Source organism: Mastigoproctus giganteus, chromosome 12 (genome assembly GCF_048544385.1).
Source record: "Mastigoproctus giganteus isolate SK-2022 chromosome 12, ASM4854438v1, whole genome shotgun sequence".
Lineage (NCBI taxonomy): Eukaryota > Metazoa > Arthropoda > Arachnida > Uropygi > Thelyphonidae > Mastigoproctus > Mastigoproctus giganteus.
In genome coordinates, this window is record NC_143586.1 from 38872324 (window position 1) to 38887363 (window position 15040).

The window sequence follows — 15040 nt, forward strand, 5'->3', positions numbered from 1 at the left end:
ATGTCACTTGTGTCATCCTCACTAATATTGTGCCCATTATTCTGTAACTTGAACAACAGCTGAAGCAAGTGTGGCCAACCGATTTCATTGGCACTCAGAGTCAAGAACACTGTAGGTTTACTGAGCTGTCTAATCATAGCAAACAGATTGCACTTACGTTGAGCCCAGGAGTAGGTAGAGTCTGGAATTGTCTTTAGGAAGGCCAAATTGTTTTCAATGTAGCTATTAACGCATTCTTTGGATTGAACTTGCTTGCGGGTCAGTTTGGTATCTTTACCTATGTATTTAAAAGCCACTCTAAGTCTTTTGTTCTCAATCTCATTATTTGCTATGTAAAGGGGATGATATAGAGTAACACCGCATTGGTTAGATCATCTGACCTTGCTCATTGCCCTCATGGATGGAGCCACACAAATTCTCCCTAAACATTCTGAATTGTCCAACAAATGCTGGGAAAGAACAGGTCCTCGGTGTGCTCATCAAACAGTAAGTTCTGCGGTACGTTAGTTTCTCCTGGGGCAATTTTAAGATAATTTATTGTTGCTTCACAATGTTTGCTGTTGGGCAATGAGACTTTCCTTGATCGGAACTGCTTTGCTTGTTGTCTTTAGCCAAATTAATTTCCATGTTTCAAGGAAATTAATAGAAATTTCCTTGAAAATGGTTATTCGGTTTTTTTGAAGTTGAGCTATGATTTTTTATTTTAATTTTTCCCTGTCTTATTCATATGAGTTATTAATAGTTTCTGCATATTTGTATTTTATTTTGGCTTGTTGATTGGTTCTGGTCAAGAGTAATTTTCACATTTCGTATTTTAGTTTGAGTTGTTTCAGTAAGTGTAAATCATATTTAATCAAGTGTTTTTAAATGGCATCTGTCATTTCTTCGTGTACAGGGGCATCCATGATCAGTTCACTTTCAACAAGTTGGCCATGACAGAAAAACGACTGTAAATTCTCAGTAGCTGATGCCTACCAATGAAGTGGTTAATGTGGTTCCCTCTTTTTTTATTATATTAATCTTATAGACTTTCCTTGATGATTTGTTGGGTGTTGGTATTTGCTTTGTGCACGAGTGTAGTTTCATTCTCGGCTGCAGTTGTACCTTATCCTTGCAGGATTCTATGTACTTCTCTGAGTGAGCATTGGCTCTTGGCAAGGTCTTTAAAGAAAATTCAGGAGGAGGAGAAGCAGGATTCACCTTTTCACTCTTTTTTGTCTGGAGAGTTCCTTTTTTTTCCTTCCAGATTATCACGTTGTCACATGGAGGATGAATGGCGCCACTTACTAGCCAGAACTTTATATAAATTAGTTTAGTTGTATGAACAAAATATATACTGGTTCCTTGAACCTGTTTGGATCTTATACATTTTATTACTTAACAATAAACTTAAAGACAAACAAGGAATAAGCAATAACGGAAAATCACTCTAAGGGTTGCTATGAGCTCTACTGAATGCTCATATCTGCTTAGTACCCGTGGTTCAAGAACATCAAGGGCGGGGGGGATATTGCAATATTGCCGTTCTGTTGTGCATATTTTGGAATCTTTTGGGAGGTGGTTATATATAAAACAAATCTGAATGGTAATAGTGATTAGGTTGGGGGGGGGAAACAAACTGAAAGCATATACAAATATGCTCTTGGTTTAGTTTCACACTTCCCCACATGATCACTATTGCCATTCAGATTGTTTACTAAATAGATTTACTGTTAAAATTATATATATAATCTAATTACCTCATATTTCCATGTCTGGCAGTCTCCTAATTCAATGTGTACCAAATGCTGAAGCCTTCCCAAATGTAAAATATCTTCTTGTGATATAGATTTCATTTTAATAAGAGCCTGCAGAAAAAATGAACAAGAACATTAAATTTGTGAAGAGAGTATACAATGTTTATTATTAGTATATTATTAATATACAGTATATAATTGCTGATTTTTAAAGTTTAGTGATGAAATCAATCTGCCATTTTAGGTTTAAGGTTTAAAAACACTGATTATTTATAAGGTTCTACTGAATCCACTTGTTTAAATAATGATAATTCTTTATTGAATATAATAAAATGAGCTGTACATAAAAAAGAGGTATACATGAATTTTCAGTGCTTAGAGGCCAATCTATTTTCAATATGAAGGGCAGGCCATGTGGATTTTAAAGACTGTGATGATTTGCCAATTTTAATAACTTATTGAAATAATGCATCCTAACTGGTCAAATGTGAGTTTATTAATTAACCATTACTGTACTATGGATTAAAAATCAATTGAATTTGTGTTTATTGCTCATTGACATTCACAAATCATTTTGCCATTTAACAGACCATGACAGAAATGCAAGTTTTGGAAAATTTCTATACTACAGAGAGGCTGCCTCCTAGAAGCGGTGTTCGAGGAGACTGCTAACTGAAAGCTGGATTAAGCTTGTATGAATAATATGTTTATGTCAACTCCTCTGATCTAATTAATTCACTACAGCATGATCCACTGTACTGCCATTTGAAATCCTTAGAGCAAACTTTTCACTGACATTGTCAGTCATTCCATTTGGCTGCCACATTTCTGTAGGGAAGTGGGGAACTTTGTGGGGAAAGTGGAGGATAAAAGTTTATCAGACTCTAACAGAGAGCTAAATGATTTTGTAATAACTGAAAGGAAAGTGGAGGAGAAATTGTTGAATTTAAATGTAAGGAAGGCACCTGGGATGGATGAGATCTGTTAGAGTATGATAAAAAGGCAGGCAGCAAAGGAAGTAAGCAAACCCTTAGAGATAATTATGAGAGCATCCTTGGATTCAGAGGAGGTCCCCATGGACTGGAGATACGCGAATGTATCCCCAATTCACAATGGGTGATACGAGTAATTACAGATCTGTAAGTTTAACTTCTATTCTGGGGAAAATAATGGAGTCACTGGTTAAAGAAACAATGTAGGACGATCATATAAACAAGACTGCATTTATAGTTCAGACACAGCATGGGTTTGTTAAGGAGAAGAACTTGCCTGACCAATTCGATTGAATACTACAATGTGGTCACAAAGGAACTGGATGCAAAGTATAATTTTGATATCATATACAGGTAGCTCTCGATTTACATCGGGGTTAGGTTTCCAGGGGGAGAAGCAAAAATGGAACCTTTCTACAATGGAGTCAATTGGAAACCACACGGTTAGGTTCCTGGCACCAAAAATATTACCTACCACTTTGCATTGATTGTTTTATTTTATTAGCATTCTTCATAGTTGTAGTAATAGTCGATGGAGGCATATTCATAGCCCTACACACATTAGGGCAGCTTTCACCAGATTCAATCCTCTGAATATTGCGCTAGGATTCAATGAACTTCTTTTACCAGACATGGCATCTCTTTATTCTATTAAATTAAAACCTTTATAATGCGATTGGCAAAAAACTACACACGGATTTCACTATTATTATTACTCCTAATTTATTAATAGCACAATTAATAAAAAATGTTAGTGTAATAAATTTCCAACACGTGTATACAGTGCAAACAACAACCAACTGAATGCTTCACCGCATGGACCTTTACCACCTGCATCCACGAGTGGCTACTCTGAGGGGGGAATCTTTCTCATCTCTGATAAGGATGCACTGATTGCTGATTGGCTAAGATTGTCCCAAATCACGTGAACAGTGCATGATACATAGCACAGTATGATGCCGATAAATTCTGTCCGATGATTCTAACTTTCAATTTATAAAAAAAAAAAAAATTGCAAAAATTAAAAGGCGTTGTGGTTAGTGATCGCTGCTATTGCAAATCAGCACAAATTGGATCAGTGCAAAATGACAGCTACCTGTATTTAGATTTCAGGAAAGCTTTTTATACTGTTGTGCATGGAAGACTACTGTACAAATTGGGGCAGTATGGCATTAAGGTTAAGTTGCTGCCATGCATAAAGGGATGGTTGAGTGAGAGAAGAGAGAGAGTGGTAATGAGAAGACAATGCTCTTCGTGGACTAATGTTATTAGTGGAGTCCCCAGGGCTCGGTGTCGAGAGCATTGTTGTTTTCCATATTTAATAAAGTTTTGTTGATGAAGGTATGCACAAAAGGAGGCATAAATTTAATACCCCCCAAAAATTTGTTTAGTTCTTCCTTGAATTTATTCAAACCATCTACTTCCACAACAACAGATGGAAGCCTGTTCCAACAATCAACCACCCACTGACTGAATGCAAACTTCTGCACATCTGTCCTGCAATCATCCTTTCTCAACTTGAATATGCCACCTTTTGTGTAGTCTCAGAAAGAGGAAGAATGCCATTAATATTTAGCTTACTCAATCCATTCAAAGCTTTAAACACCTTGATCAGATCTCCCTGCAAGTGCCTAGTCTCCATATGCTGCAATTTGCAGACGTAAACATTTCTAGGTAAGAACACCCTATTGTTCCATTCACCAATCTAGTTTCCCTTCTCTGTACCCATTCCAGCAAGCGAGGCCATCAGACCTCTATACAGTACTCAAGATGCAGCCTAACCATGGCCTTGTACAATGGGATCACCTCCTTATCCCTGCTAGCAAAGTTTCTGTATATCATTGACAAAACCCCATGAGTTGTCCTGGCAGCATCTGTATTGCTCAGTGTAAATGAATCCCTTCTTCAGAAGACGTATACAAAATACTAACAAAATACAGACATTAGAGATAGAATTAAAATAAAATAAATACCAAGTGAGTTGCACGTGCTCTAATGCACACATGGCTGTGTGATTGAACATTATTCACTATATTGGTGTTCATTGTTGGTGCACGGACAAGTGTGTGTTTGCTGCCAGCGCTTGTCAAGTTTCAAGACTGTTGATTCCAAGATAGAGTGTAGCCTCATACCCTTGCAGCGATTCTAGCCAAAGGCAGTGACGGAAGTGTCGGGATTGGTCGATCACGTCTGGGGTTAAGGTCATGATGTGTTGACCAGAAATGTTCCGCGATTGCTGAGTGGGTAATGTGTCACCTAAGCGAATCGACCTGTCATGTTCTGCAAGGCGATCCCGAAGGTGTCTAGAGCTCTCCCCTATATAGCAACTGCCACAATCATTGCAAGTTACACAGTATACTACTCCACTATGTAAGAGAGGGGCAATGGAAGTCTTAACGTTCAAAACCAGAGAACGTAAGCTCCTACCAGGGAGCTGTACAGATTTTATGTTGGGCCCATTGTTGTTTTGTATATTTATCAATGATACTGATGAAGGTATAGCAGGTTTAATGTTCAAGTTTGCAGATGAAACAAAGTTTGGCAGGGTTGTTAACCAAGTAAAGACAGTAGACTACTCCAACTGGATCTAGATAAGTTGGGAAAATGGGGTGAGAAGTGGCAACTGAAGTTTAACATTGACAAATGAAAAGTACTGCATATGGGTAGCAATAACTGAAGAGAAATGTACCAACTGTGTGGTACTACACTTGGGGAAGTGGAAAGTGAAAAAGACCTCGGGGTAATGTGCAATCAAATATGAAATTCGCTAAACAGTGCAGACCAGCTGCCAGGGCAGGTCATGGAGTCCTGTGAATGATATATATGAATTTTGCTAGCAGGGACAGGGAGGTGATTATCCCATTATACAAGGCAATGGTCAGGCCACACCTAGAGTACTGTGTACAGGTCTGGAGGCCTCATTTTAGGAAGAATGTAGAGTTGCTAGAAAGAGTACAAAGAATAGCAACAAGATTGGTGAGGGGAACAAAGGGGTGCTCTTACCAAGAAAGGTTTAATTTTTGCATGGAGAGTAGGCACCTGCAAGGTGATCTGATTGAGGTGTGTAAAGCCTCGATTGGGTTGAGCAAGCTGAATGCTGATGGGATTTTTCCTCTTGCTCAGATTAAGAACATGAGGGGGCACAGTTTCAAATTGAGGAAAGACATTTGTAGAATTTGTGTGTAGAAATTTGCCTTTAGCCAGCGGGTAGTTGATTGGTGGAATAGACTTCCATCTTTTGTTGTGGAAGTCGATAGCCTAAATAAATTTAAGGCTGAGCTGGACAGGCATTTGGAATGAATGGAGGGGTGAAATGTGAGGTTTTTTTTTTTTTTTTTTTGGCTGATGCTGCATAAGCTTGCTTTCTTGCCTTGTATGCCTCTGCTAATACTAATGAGGTTTTCTGAGCAATGCAGAGAGGCTGCTAGAGCAGGTCATGGGGTATTGTCAATGATATAAAGGAATTTTGCTAGCAGGGGAAAAGGAGATGATTATCCCTTTGTATAAAGCAATGGTCAGGCCACACCTTGAGGACTGTGTACAGGCCTGGAGGTCTTATTTTAGGAGGATGTTGAGTTGCTTTAGCTAGTATAGAGAAAGGCAATAAGATTGGTGAGAGGAACAAAGGGGTCCTCTTACCAAGAAAGGCTTAAGTTCTGCATATCGCAGCTTCTGGAGACTAGGCATCTGTAAGGTGATCTCATCGAGGCGTAAGAGGCCTTGAATGGGTTGCACTGAATTTTGATGGAATTCTTCCACTTGCTCAGATTACAAACCTGAGGGGGCATAAATTCAAATTGAGGAAAGACAGTAATAGAATAGCTGTGTGGAAATTTGCTTTAAACCAACGGTTGGTTAATTGCTGGAACAAAGTTCCATCTGTTGTTGTTGTGTAAGTTGATAGCTTAAATAAATTCAAGGAGGAATTGGACAAAAGTTTAGAGGGAATGGATGTGTGAAATTGTTTTTTTTTTTTTTTTTTTTTGCTGATTCTACATAAGCTCATACACTTGCTTTCTTGCACCACATACCTCCATTACTACTGCTGCTGATAATCAGAACAAGAATATTAATTTCTTTCTTTGACTCTAACCTGCTTCTGCAGGAAACAGTCATTCAATTAATCATAAAACGTTTGCTCTGTGAGTGATTAACCCACAAGTTCCACAAGTTGTTACCTATAATATATTTGTACTCTCAGTTTTTCCAATGCTTATGCCACACCAAACTGATTCAATATTCATTGTTATAATGTCACGTGTGCTAGCATAAGGTTTAACGGAAAACGAGACAGCGAGTATAGTAGTATCAGTGAAATTTATTAATTTTATTAAATTTCATTGTCAATTGAATTGTACTTTTTTAACTAAATAAATATGGTGACCTAGTTATTACAAATGTAACATCATACATTAATACATATAAGTTGACAGGGGATAAGGAAGTCATATAAAGTAACTCGGAGATAATATTCGATACCGAAATACATATATATACTGTTATAACTGCATTGGGATATAGGTTTAGGGTTATATTTTGTATTGGAATTTTACTGAACGTGAATAGAAATCATGACTCAGACCACAGCAGCAAAGCAAAAGGCTGAAATTAGTGGAAGTGCTGTGGCTCAGGGGAGAACTGAGGGGGGGGCAGTTGTCCTCTGAATCACAGTCTGTTGAAATGCACTGCTTGTTTGATGTTTGTGGAGAAATCAGGAACGGGACATGATATTACCAGGGGAATGTCTTTGTGTGCACGCGATGTAAGGAGTGCAAGGAAATCAGGCGCCAATTCAGCATTATTATGGGCTTATATGAGAGCTTGAAGGACAGGGTGGATGTCCTCGAAGGATTTAAATTGAGAGGCCCATCAAATGCCAGAGCTTGCACTTGAACATCACGCAACACAGCGGCAACCCCCAAGGCAGAATGCGATGGTCCCAAAGGAACTATTTGTAGGTGACTCTATTGTCAGGGACATGGGGAACATATTGTGCAAAAAGGATAGATGGTACAGGACCAGGGTGTGTCTGCCAAGAGCAAAGGTTGATGATGTTGTAGGGCAGATATCATCCTTTAAGGGCACAAAGAGTGATATCGTTGTACACGTTGGCAAATATGATATAAAGAGTAGGAGACCGGCAGAATTACTTAAAAGTACAAGACAATGCTGAAAAAAAGCCGCGAGTTAGGGTTGAATTTGAAAGTGTCTGCAATTCTGCCCAGACATGATAGGAGGTGTATATGATAAGATAGAAAGGGCGCCTCCGTAGCCGGGTGGGCAGGAGCAGCAGTGCACAGCACACGCTTCTTGATTAGACCGGGGTTCGAGCCTGTGATCACCAAATACGGAGGATGCAAAAAGGTCAGGGAATGACCACCGCATATCCCAGAGCAATATGGTCTTAGTTGCTAATGCTCCTAAAAACTAAATAACAACATGATGAAAGCCTTGTCAAACAATTCAGCCCTGGACTAATAGATTAACTGTAGCCGTTTGCTGAGGTAAAAGTGATTCTTGCACTACTTCGATTGCAATGCAATTGAGCAGCAGCCTGGAAAGCAAGGCAATGAGAATTTCCAGGACTGCTGGCAGTCATAGTGGAACAAGTAAATACATGGGCTGCGTTAGGGTAACTAAGAGTAGAAACAGGTGCATGTGTACTTGCATGTACACCAATGCTAGGAGTATAGTTAATAAATTCGATGAGCTTGAAGTGCTAGTCAAGACATCAAAGGCAGATATTGTTGGGATGTCAGAGACATGGCTTCACACAGACATAAGCAGTGCAGAACTGGAATTTGGGGAGTACAATGTGTACAGAAAGGATAGACAGGACAGGAAGGGAAGAGGGGTTATGCCGTTAGTTAAGAAACACAAAATCTAAGGAAGTGCATCCAATTGATGTGATGGACAATGCAATGTTGAGTCTGACATAAGCACAGGGAAAGGAAAAATGAGAGTGGGTATGTGTTATAGGCCTAATGAATTTGATGAGTATAATGGGCAATTGTGCAGATAAAAAGTGGGGCAGTAAATTAGAGTGTCTTATAATGGGGGATTTTAATTTCCCAGATATTGACTGGAATTTGTGGGTTGGTCACTCACACACTAGCAAGGCTTTTGTGGATTTATTGGATGACTGTTTTTTACAGCACCATATTCGAGAGGAAACCAGAGGGAGTAATACTCTTGATCTGATTATCAACAGTGATTATTCATGCATTAAGAATTTGCAGGTAAAGGAACCACTGGGTGACAGTGATCATAATGTACTGATATGGAAATTGCTTACAGATGTAACTACCATCAAAGCTAAAGGGAAGGGCTTTTGCTTTCTTAAAGGTGACTACAGGGGTCTCAGACAGTTTTTAAATTCTGTGCAGTGGGATCAACTGATGATGTTACCAACATCAAATTCAAAATGGAAAGCATTCAAAGAATTAATCTTGGAAGCTACCAGGCTTTTCATGCCAACAAAGAAATATTGTTCAAGATTTAGGCCTTAATGGATGTCAGATGAACTAATTAGACATGTGACAGAGAAGAAAAATGCATGGGATATATAAAAATTAACATGTGACACAGAAGCATAGATATAAGCTGGTCTGTAACCAAGTTACAAAGGAGGTGAGGCAGGCAAAGGCAGATTACAAGAAATGTTTGGCAAAGGATGCAAAGAAAAACAGTAAAGAGTTCTTTACTTATGTAAACTCTGGAAGGAAGGGAATGAATCAGATTGGTTCACTTGATGTCGATGGTTCAACTGTTAATGATCCTGCTCAGGTAGCTAACAAACTAAATGAATATTTTGCATCGACATTCACACGAGGAGTTATTCAGGGAGGGGAATGCCAGAGATGAATTCAACTCTGGCAGTAAGCTAGATAATCTTGTAATTACTGAGAGTAAAGTGGAGAAGAAATTATCGAAGATAAACACAAGAAAGGCACCGGGGGGTGGATGGAATCTATCCAGTTATATTAAAGGAGGAGGCAATGGAAGTAAGCAAACCTTTAGTCATAATTATGAGAGCTTCCCTGGACTCAGTGGAGGTACCCATGGACTGGATATGTGCAAATGTGACCCCAATCCACAAAGAAGGATCAAAGGGAGGCACAGGTAATTACAGACCTTTTAGTTTAACTTCTGTTCCAGGGAAATTAATGGAGGCACTGGTTAAAGAAGCATTGCAGGATCATCTAGACAAGACTTCAGTTATAGCTCGGACACAGCATGGGTTTGTTAAGGGGTAGTCTTGTCTGATTAATTTGGATACTATGATGTAGTCACAAAGGAACTGGATGCAAAGAATAACTTTGATATCATATATTTGGATCTTAGAAAAGTCTTTGATATTGTTGCACATGGAAGACTGCTGCACAAATTGGAGCAGTGTGGCATTGGAGGCAAATTGCTGCTATGGATAAAGGGATGGTTGAATGGGAGAAGACAGAGAGTGGTAATCAATGGACACTGCTCTTCATGGACAAATGTTATTATCGGAGTTCCCCGAGGTTCAGTGTTCGGCTCATTGTTGCTTTTTGTATTTATAAATGATATTGATGAAGGTATATCAGGCTTAATGTTCAAGTTTGCAGATGATATGAAGGTTGACAGGGTTGCTAACCAAGTAAAGATAGTATGCTACTCCAACTGGATCTAGATAATTTGGGCAAATGGGCTGAGAAGTGGCAACTGAAGTTTAACATTGACAAATGCAAAGTATTGCACATGGGTAGCAATAACTGAAGGGAAATGTACCAACTGTGTGGTACTACATTCGGGGAAGTGGCAAGTGAAAAAGACCTCGGGGTAATTTACAGTCATATATGAAATTTGCTGAACAGTGCAGACCAGCTGCCAGGGCAGGTCATGGAGTCTTGTAAATGATATATATGAATTTGCTAGCAGGGACAGGGAGGTGATTATCCTATTATACAAGGCAATGGTCAGGTCACACCTACAGTACTGGATACAGGTCTGGAGGCCTCATTTTAGGAAGGATGTAGAGTTGCTAGAAAGAATACAAAGAAGAGCACCAAGATTGGTGAGGGGAACAAAGGGGTGCTCTTACCAAGAAAGGCTTAATTTTTGCAAATTTTTGCCTGCAGAGTAGGCACCTGCGAGGTGATCTGATTGAGGTGTATAAGGCCTCAAATGGGTTGTGCAAGCTGAATGCTGATGGGATTTTTCCTCTAGCTCAGATTAAGAACCTGAGGGGGCACAGTTTAAATTTGAGTAAAGATAGTTGTAGAATTGATGTGTAGAAATTTGCCTTTAGCCAGATGGTGGTTGATTGCTGGAAGGAACTTCCATCTGCCGTTGTAGAAGTTGATAGCTTAAATAGATTCAAGGCAGAACTTGACAAACATTTGGAGTGAGTTTCTTTTTTTGGCTAATGCTATATAAGTTTGCTTTCTTGCATCATGTGCCTTTGCTAATGCTAATAATCCACTGGCTACCTGCATAATCTGGGTGCACTGCCTTGGGTTCTATGTGCTTCTGAACCAAAGCATTAGCCCTCCCCCTTTCTGTCTAAAGTCCTTCCTGTACACATTGTACTCCCCATATTCAAATACTGTATCGCTTATTTTTGAGCAGCACGATGTTTCTGATATCCCTATTATGTCTGCATTTGTTTACTATACCCCTAGTATTAGTGTACAAGCAGGTATACAGGCACTTGGTTTTGCTTTTAGTAACCCTAATACAACTCGTGTATTTGCTTGTCCCATTCAACCTCCCAGCAGGCTTTGTAATCCTTGACACACTGTTTTTGGATGCTGCAAGTCACAACAGAAGTAGTGCAAAAATCAATCACACTGCCCGTAACTGCTGTTAAACTATTAGTCTGTGTATCTTCCGTCACTCCCCAAATTAACAGTTTTCTCACCCACCTAACATTGCCTTGAGATTATTCTAAAATATTCTTGAATCCCTTTTAAGTGTATCGCATCTCTGCAAAAACAGCCTCTGCTATTAACAAGCAGACCATGCTGAGAAAAAAATCTAGCCCATGAGCACTGCACACATTCTGTAGGGCTGAACTGATTGACAAGGCTCTCATCATGTACCACCATGCTTCTTAAATAATAATTAGGTCATCTTCTGTATATGTATATAAAAAGTTAAAATACATCATATATCAGATTATATACTTTTTTTTTAAATAAATTTGAGAAATCTTAAAATCTTGTATTGCATCTCTTTATATGTATCCCCAGTATTTCTTGACTACTGGGTCTGTGAATCCCTAAGGGTGTGTGGTTCTGAAGGTTGAGAAATGTTGCTATATTAGATTAAGCTTTAAACAAAGAAATAAAAAAAAATTATATATAAAAGTCTGCATCAACTTACCAGATAATGCAGATTACTCAACTTGCTTAAAGCTTTAAGTGCACTGGACTGATGAACTTCTTCTTCATCTGGCTTACTGATACTCCTGGTGACAAAATGAATGAGTAAAAGCATTCAAAATGAAATTAAAGTAATTTAATTAATAATGACAAACAAGTATTCAAAAAGCCCACTAAACAGTATTACTACTGACAAAATGATGAAAGGAAGCAAGTTTATATAGCATCCTCCCCCAAAAAAATCCCAAAATGTTCTAATAATTTGACCAATCCTTTAAATTTATTCAAACTTTTTTTTTTTTTTTTTATGAGAACCCCAAACACGAGAGGTATTAGAACCTATAGTACTTAGTACCGTGCTTGGGTTGGAGGTTGAGAAGACGAAAGAAGATATTTGTTGACATTGGACTTTAACTTCTGTAGATTGTAATTTTCAGGAAATACGTATGAAGGAAGGTTGTTCCAGAAAACGGCAGTTGAATGAATAAATGAGGAAGATGAAAAGTTGGTTCTGTGGGTTTGAAGTTGGACAGTAAATGGATGTTGGCTGGTGGCGGCACGTGTTCGGACTGTTTTGAAAGAGAGAGCGGGAATTATAGAAGCCAATTCAGAAGAACAGTGCCCATGGAAGTATCTGCAGAAGAGGCATGCAGCAGAAACAGTATGTCTATGAGAAAGCGAGTGGAGAGACTCTGTTAGAGATGAATCATTAATTAACCTAACTGCCCTCTTCTGAATGGAATCAAGAAGCCTGAGAGAGGTTTTGGGGGCACCAACCCAGATGTGGGAACAATATTCCATGGCAGGGCGGAAACTACCCAATACCACAATATAGGTGAAAATTTATTCCCACAATAATGATTTAATTACTCTCATATTTCAGTACCTCTCCTGCTTCCATCTTTTTTCAATTTAAATTTATGTTCATTTATTAAATTTATTTTTTTTTTTTTACTACTGCAGTCTGAGGAGTTACTGAAAAATTTGCTGGAGCACAGCAATAAGTCAACATTTAACTTGTTTTGTGAATCACATGTACTCCTGTCAGTAAGCAAAATGGCACAGAAGTTGTGCCTCATAATTGAGCAGAAGGCTAACTAAAGTTGTGTTGTTTTTTTTTGTCAAAACAAAGAGTGCAACTGCTAAGCAGAGAAGATCTATGGATTCTTTTTGACACACAGAGACAGTGGGAAGAAATGCAGCTTTATAAAATGCCAGATTTTCACATAAAGCTAATTTTCATTTGGGTGGATTGTGAACAAGCACACCATATAGTTTTGTGTAACAATACTTCTCTACAGCTTCATGAGAAAAGTAGACACAAAGGCATCATTGGCCATTCAAATTGATAATCCAACTGTATGCCATTTATCTACTACTAGCACTTATTGTGTGCATTGTATGCCCATATTTACAGCACCTGAAGCATTTGGGTACAGCCACATGTTCACGGAAACGGTGGCTGCCCCAATTTACATATATTCTGTTCTGGGTGTTTAATACTTTCCATGCTGCAGCCATGGAAAGTATTGTACTTTCCATGCCTGCAGTATTGTGAAGTAAAGTAAGTATTGGAAAGTAAAGAATTGTAAAGTAAGTATTAAACATCCAGAACAGAGTATATGTAAATTGGGGCAGCCACCGTTTCCGTGAACATGTGGCTGTACCCAAATGCTTCAGGTGCTGTAAATATGGGCATACAACGCACACCTGCACCTAGACTGACCCCACATGCGGCCACTGCTCGGCAAAAGGCCACACTTACAGGGATTGCCCAAACAAGAGTACTGACCCAATCTGCACGAGTCTGAAACTGGACTGCACCCACTCAAATCAGGGAGGTTAAGAGCTTGTTCCAATCTGGGCTGGATTATGGGTACGCACCTTAGAGGATACAATACTACAGAGGTAAAATTTCTGCAGATCAATGCACAGAGGGCCAGCGCAGTAGCGGATCAGATCCGTATCAAGGCTAAAGAGGAGAATGTAGACGTCATGATAATACAAAGTACAAGAGCCATACTCAGGGGATACCCCCTGACCTACACAATAGTACAATTCGAGGACAACACCCCTTGGGCCACAGTCGCGGTCAGAAATTCGGATATTACCATGACCAAAATCACACAGCTTTGCATAGCCTGGGCTGCATGTGCTAACCTCACCACAGCTCTGGGAGCACTTTATGTTATTGCCCTCTACTGTCGCCTAGGTGAAGACATAACCTTCGCCACAAGATATCTCCAACTGGCTGCTGACACCCTTCCCAACTAAAATTATAGTCGGTGCAAACATGAACTGCCGGTCACCAATGTGGCATAGTCATATGCCAAGCAGACATGGCACTAGAAACAGAGCTATATTGGAAGAGTTCCTTGCAAATTCAACATTGACAGTGTTAAACCAACCAAACAATTTGCCAACATTCAGTAATACACTGTGGGAGGCCACCATAGATGTCTCCTTGGCTTCCAGGAACATCGCTAATGAGGCCTGGACAATGTCCGATCATCAAGCCATTATGTTTCAACTCAATAGATCACTGACTAAGGTACCTGCAGCTAGACAAACCACTCAGATACTCCATTTCCAAAGCAAACTGGGAACTCTTCCAAAGTACCTTAAAAACCAGCATACAACAGAGACAGAGGGAGCTTGAGCGCCTTGAAGATCCAGATCACCTCCAGAGCAAGATAACAGAGGTCATAATGCACACAAGCGACATCACTATTAAAAAGAAAAATCCAACCCCTGAGGCTGTGCCCTGGTGGAACCTAGAACTGCAACAACTCCGGAAAGAAGCACAAACCAGAAGAAAGGCCTTTCAGCGGGCCAGGCGCTCCTGGACGATGGCGGAGGTCGAAGTACTCTGACAACACTACAAAGAAGCAAGGAACACACACAGCCCAAATCAGAAGCTGTAAACAGCAATCTTGGGAGCGCCTGGTCTCTA

At 39.5% G+C, this 15040-nt stretch overlaps 1 protein-coding gene across 1 annotated transcript in view; it reads right to left on the reverse strand.

The window, feature by feature from the left end:
- Nucleotides 1–15040, reverse strand: part of LOC150076912 (uncharacterized) — a 347314-nt gene that overhangs the window by 31178 nt on the left and 301096 nt on the right. The window contains exons 11-12 of the mRNA XM_090385729.1: nucleotides 12089–12173; nucleotides 1740–1847 (exon numbers count right to left, since the gene is read on the reverse strand). Of these exons, the coding sequence (XP_090241855.1) occupies nucleotides 1740–1847; nucleotides 12089–12173 (193 nt within the window). The remainder of the gene's footprint in view (nucleotides 1–1739; nucleotides 1848–12088; nucleotides 12174–15040) is intronic.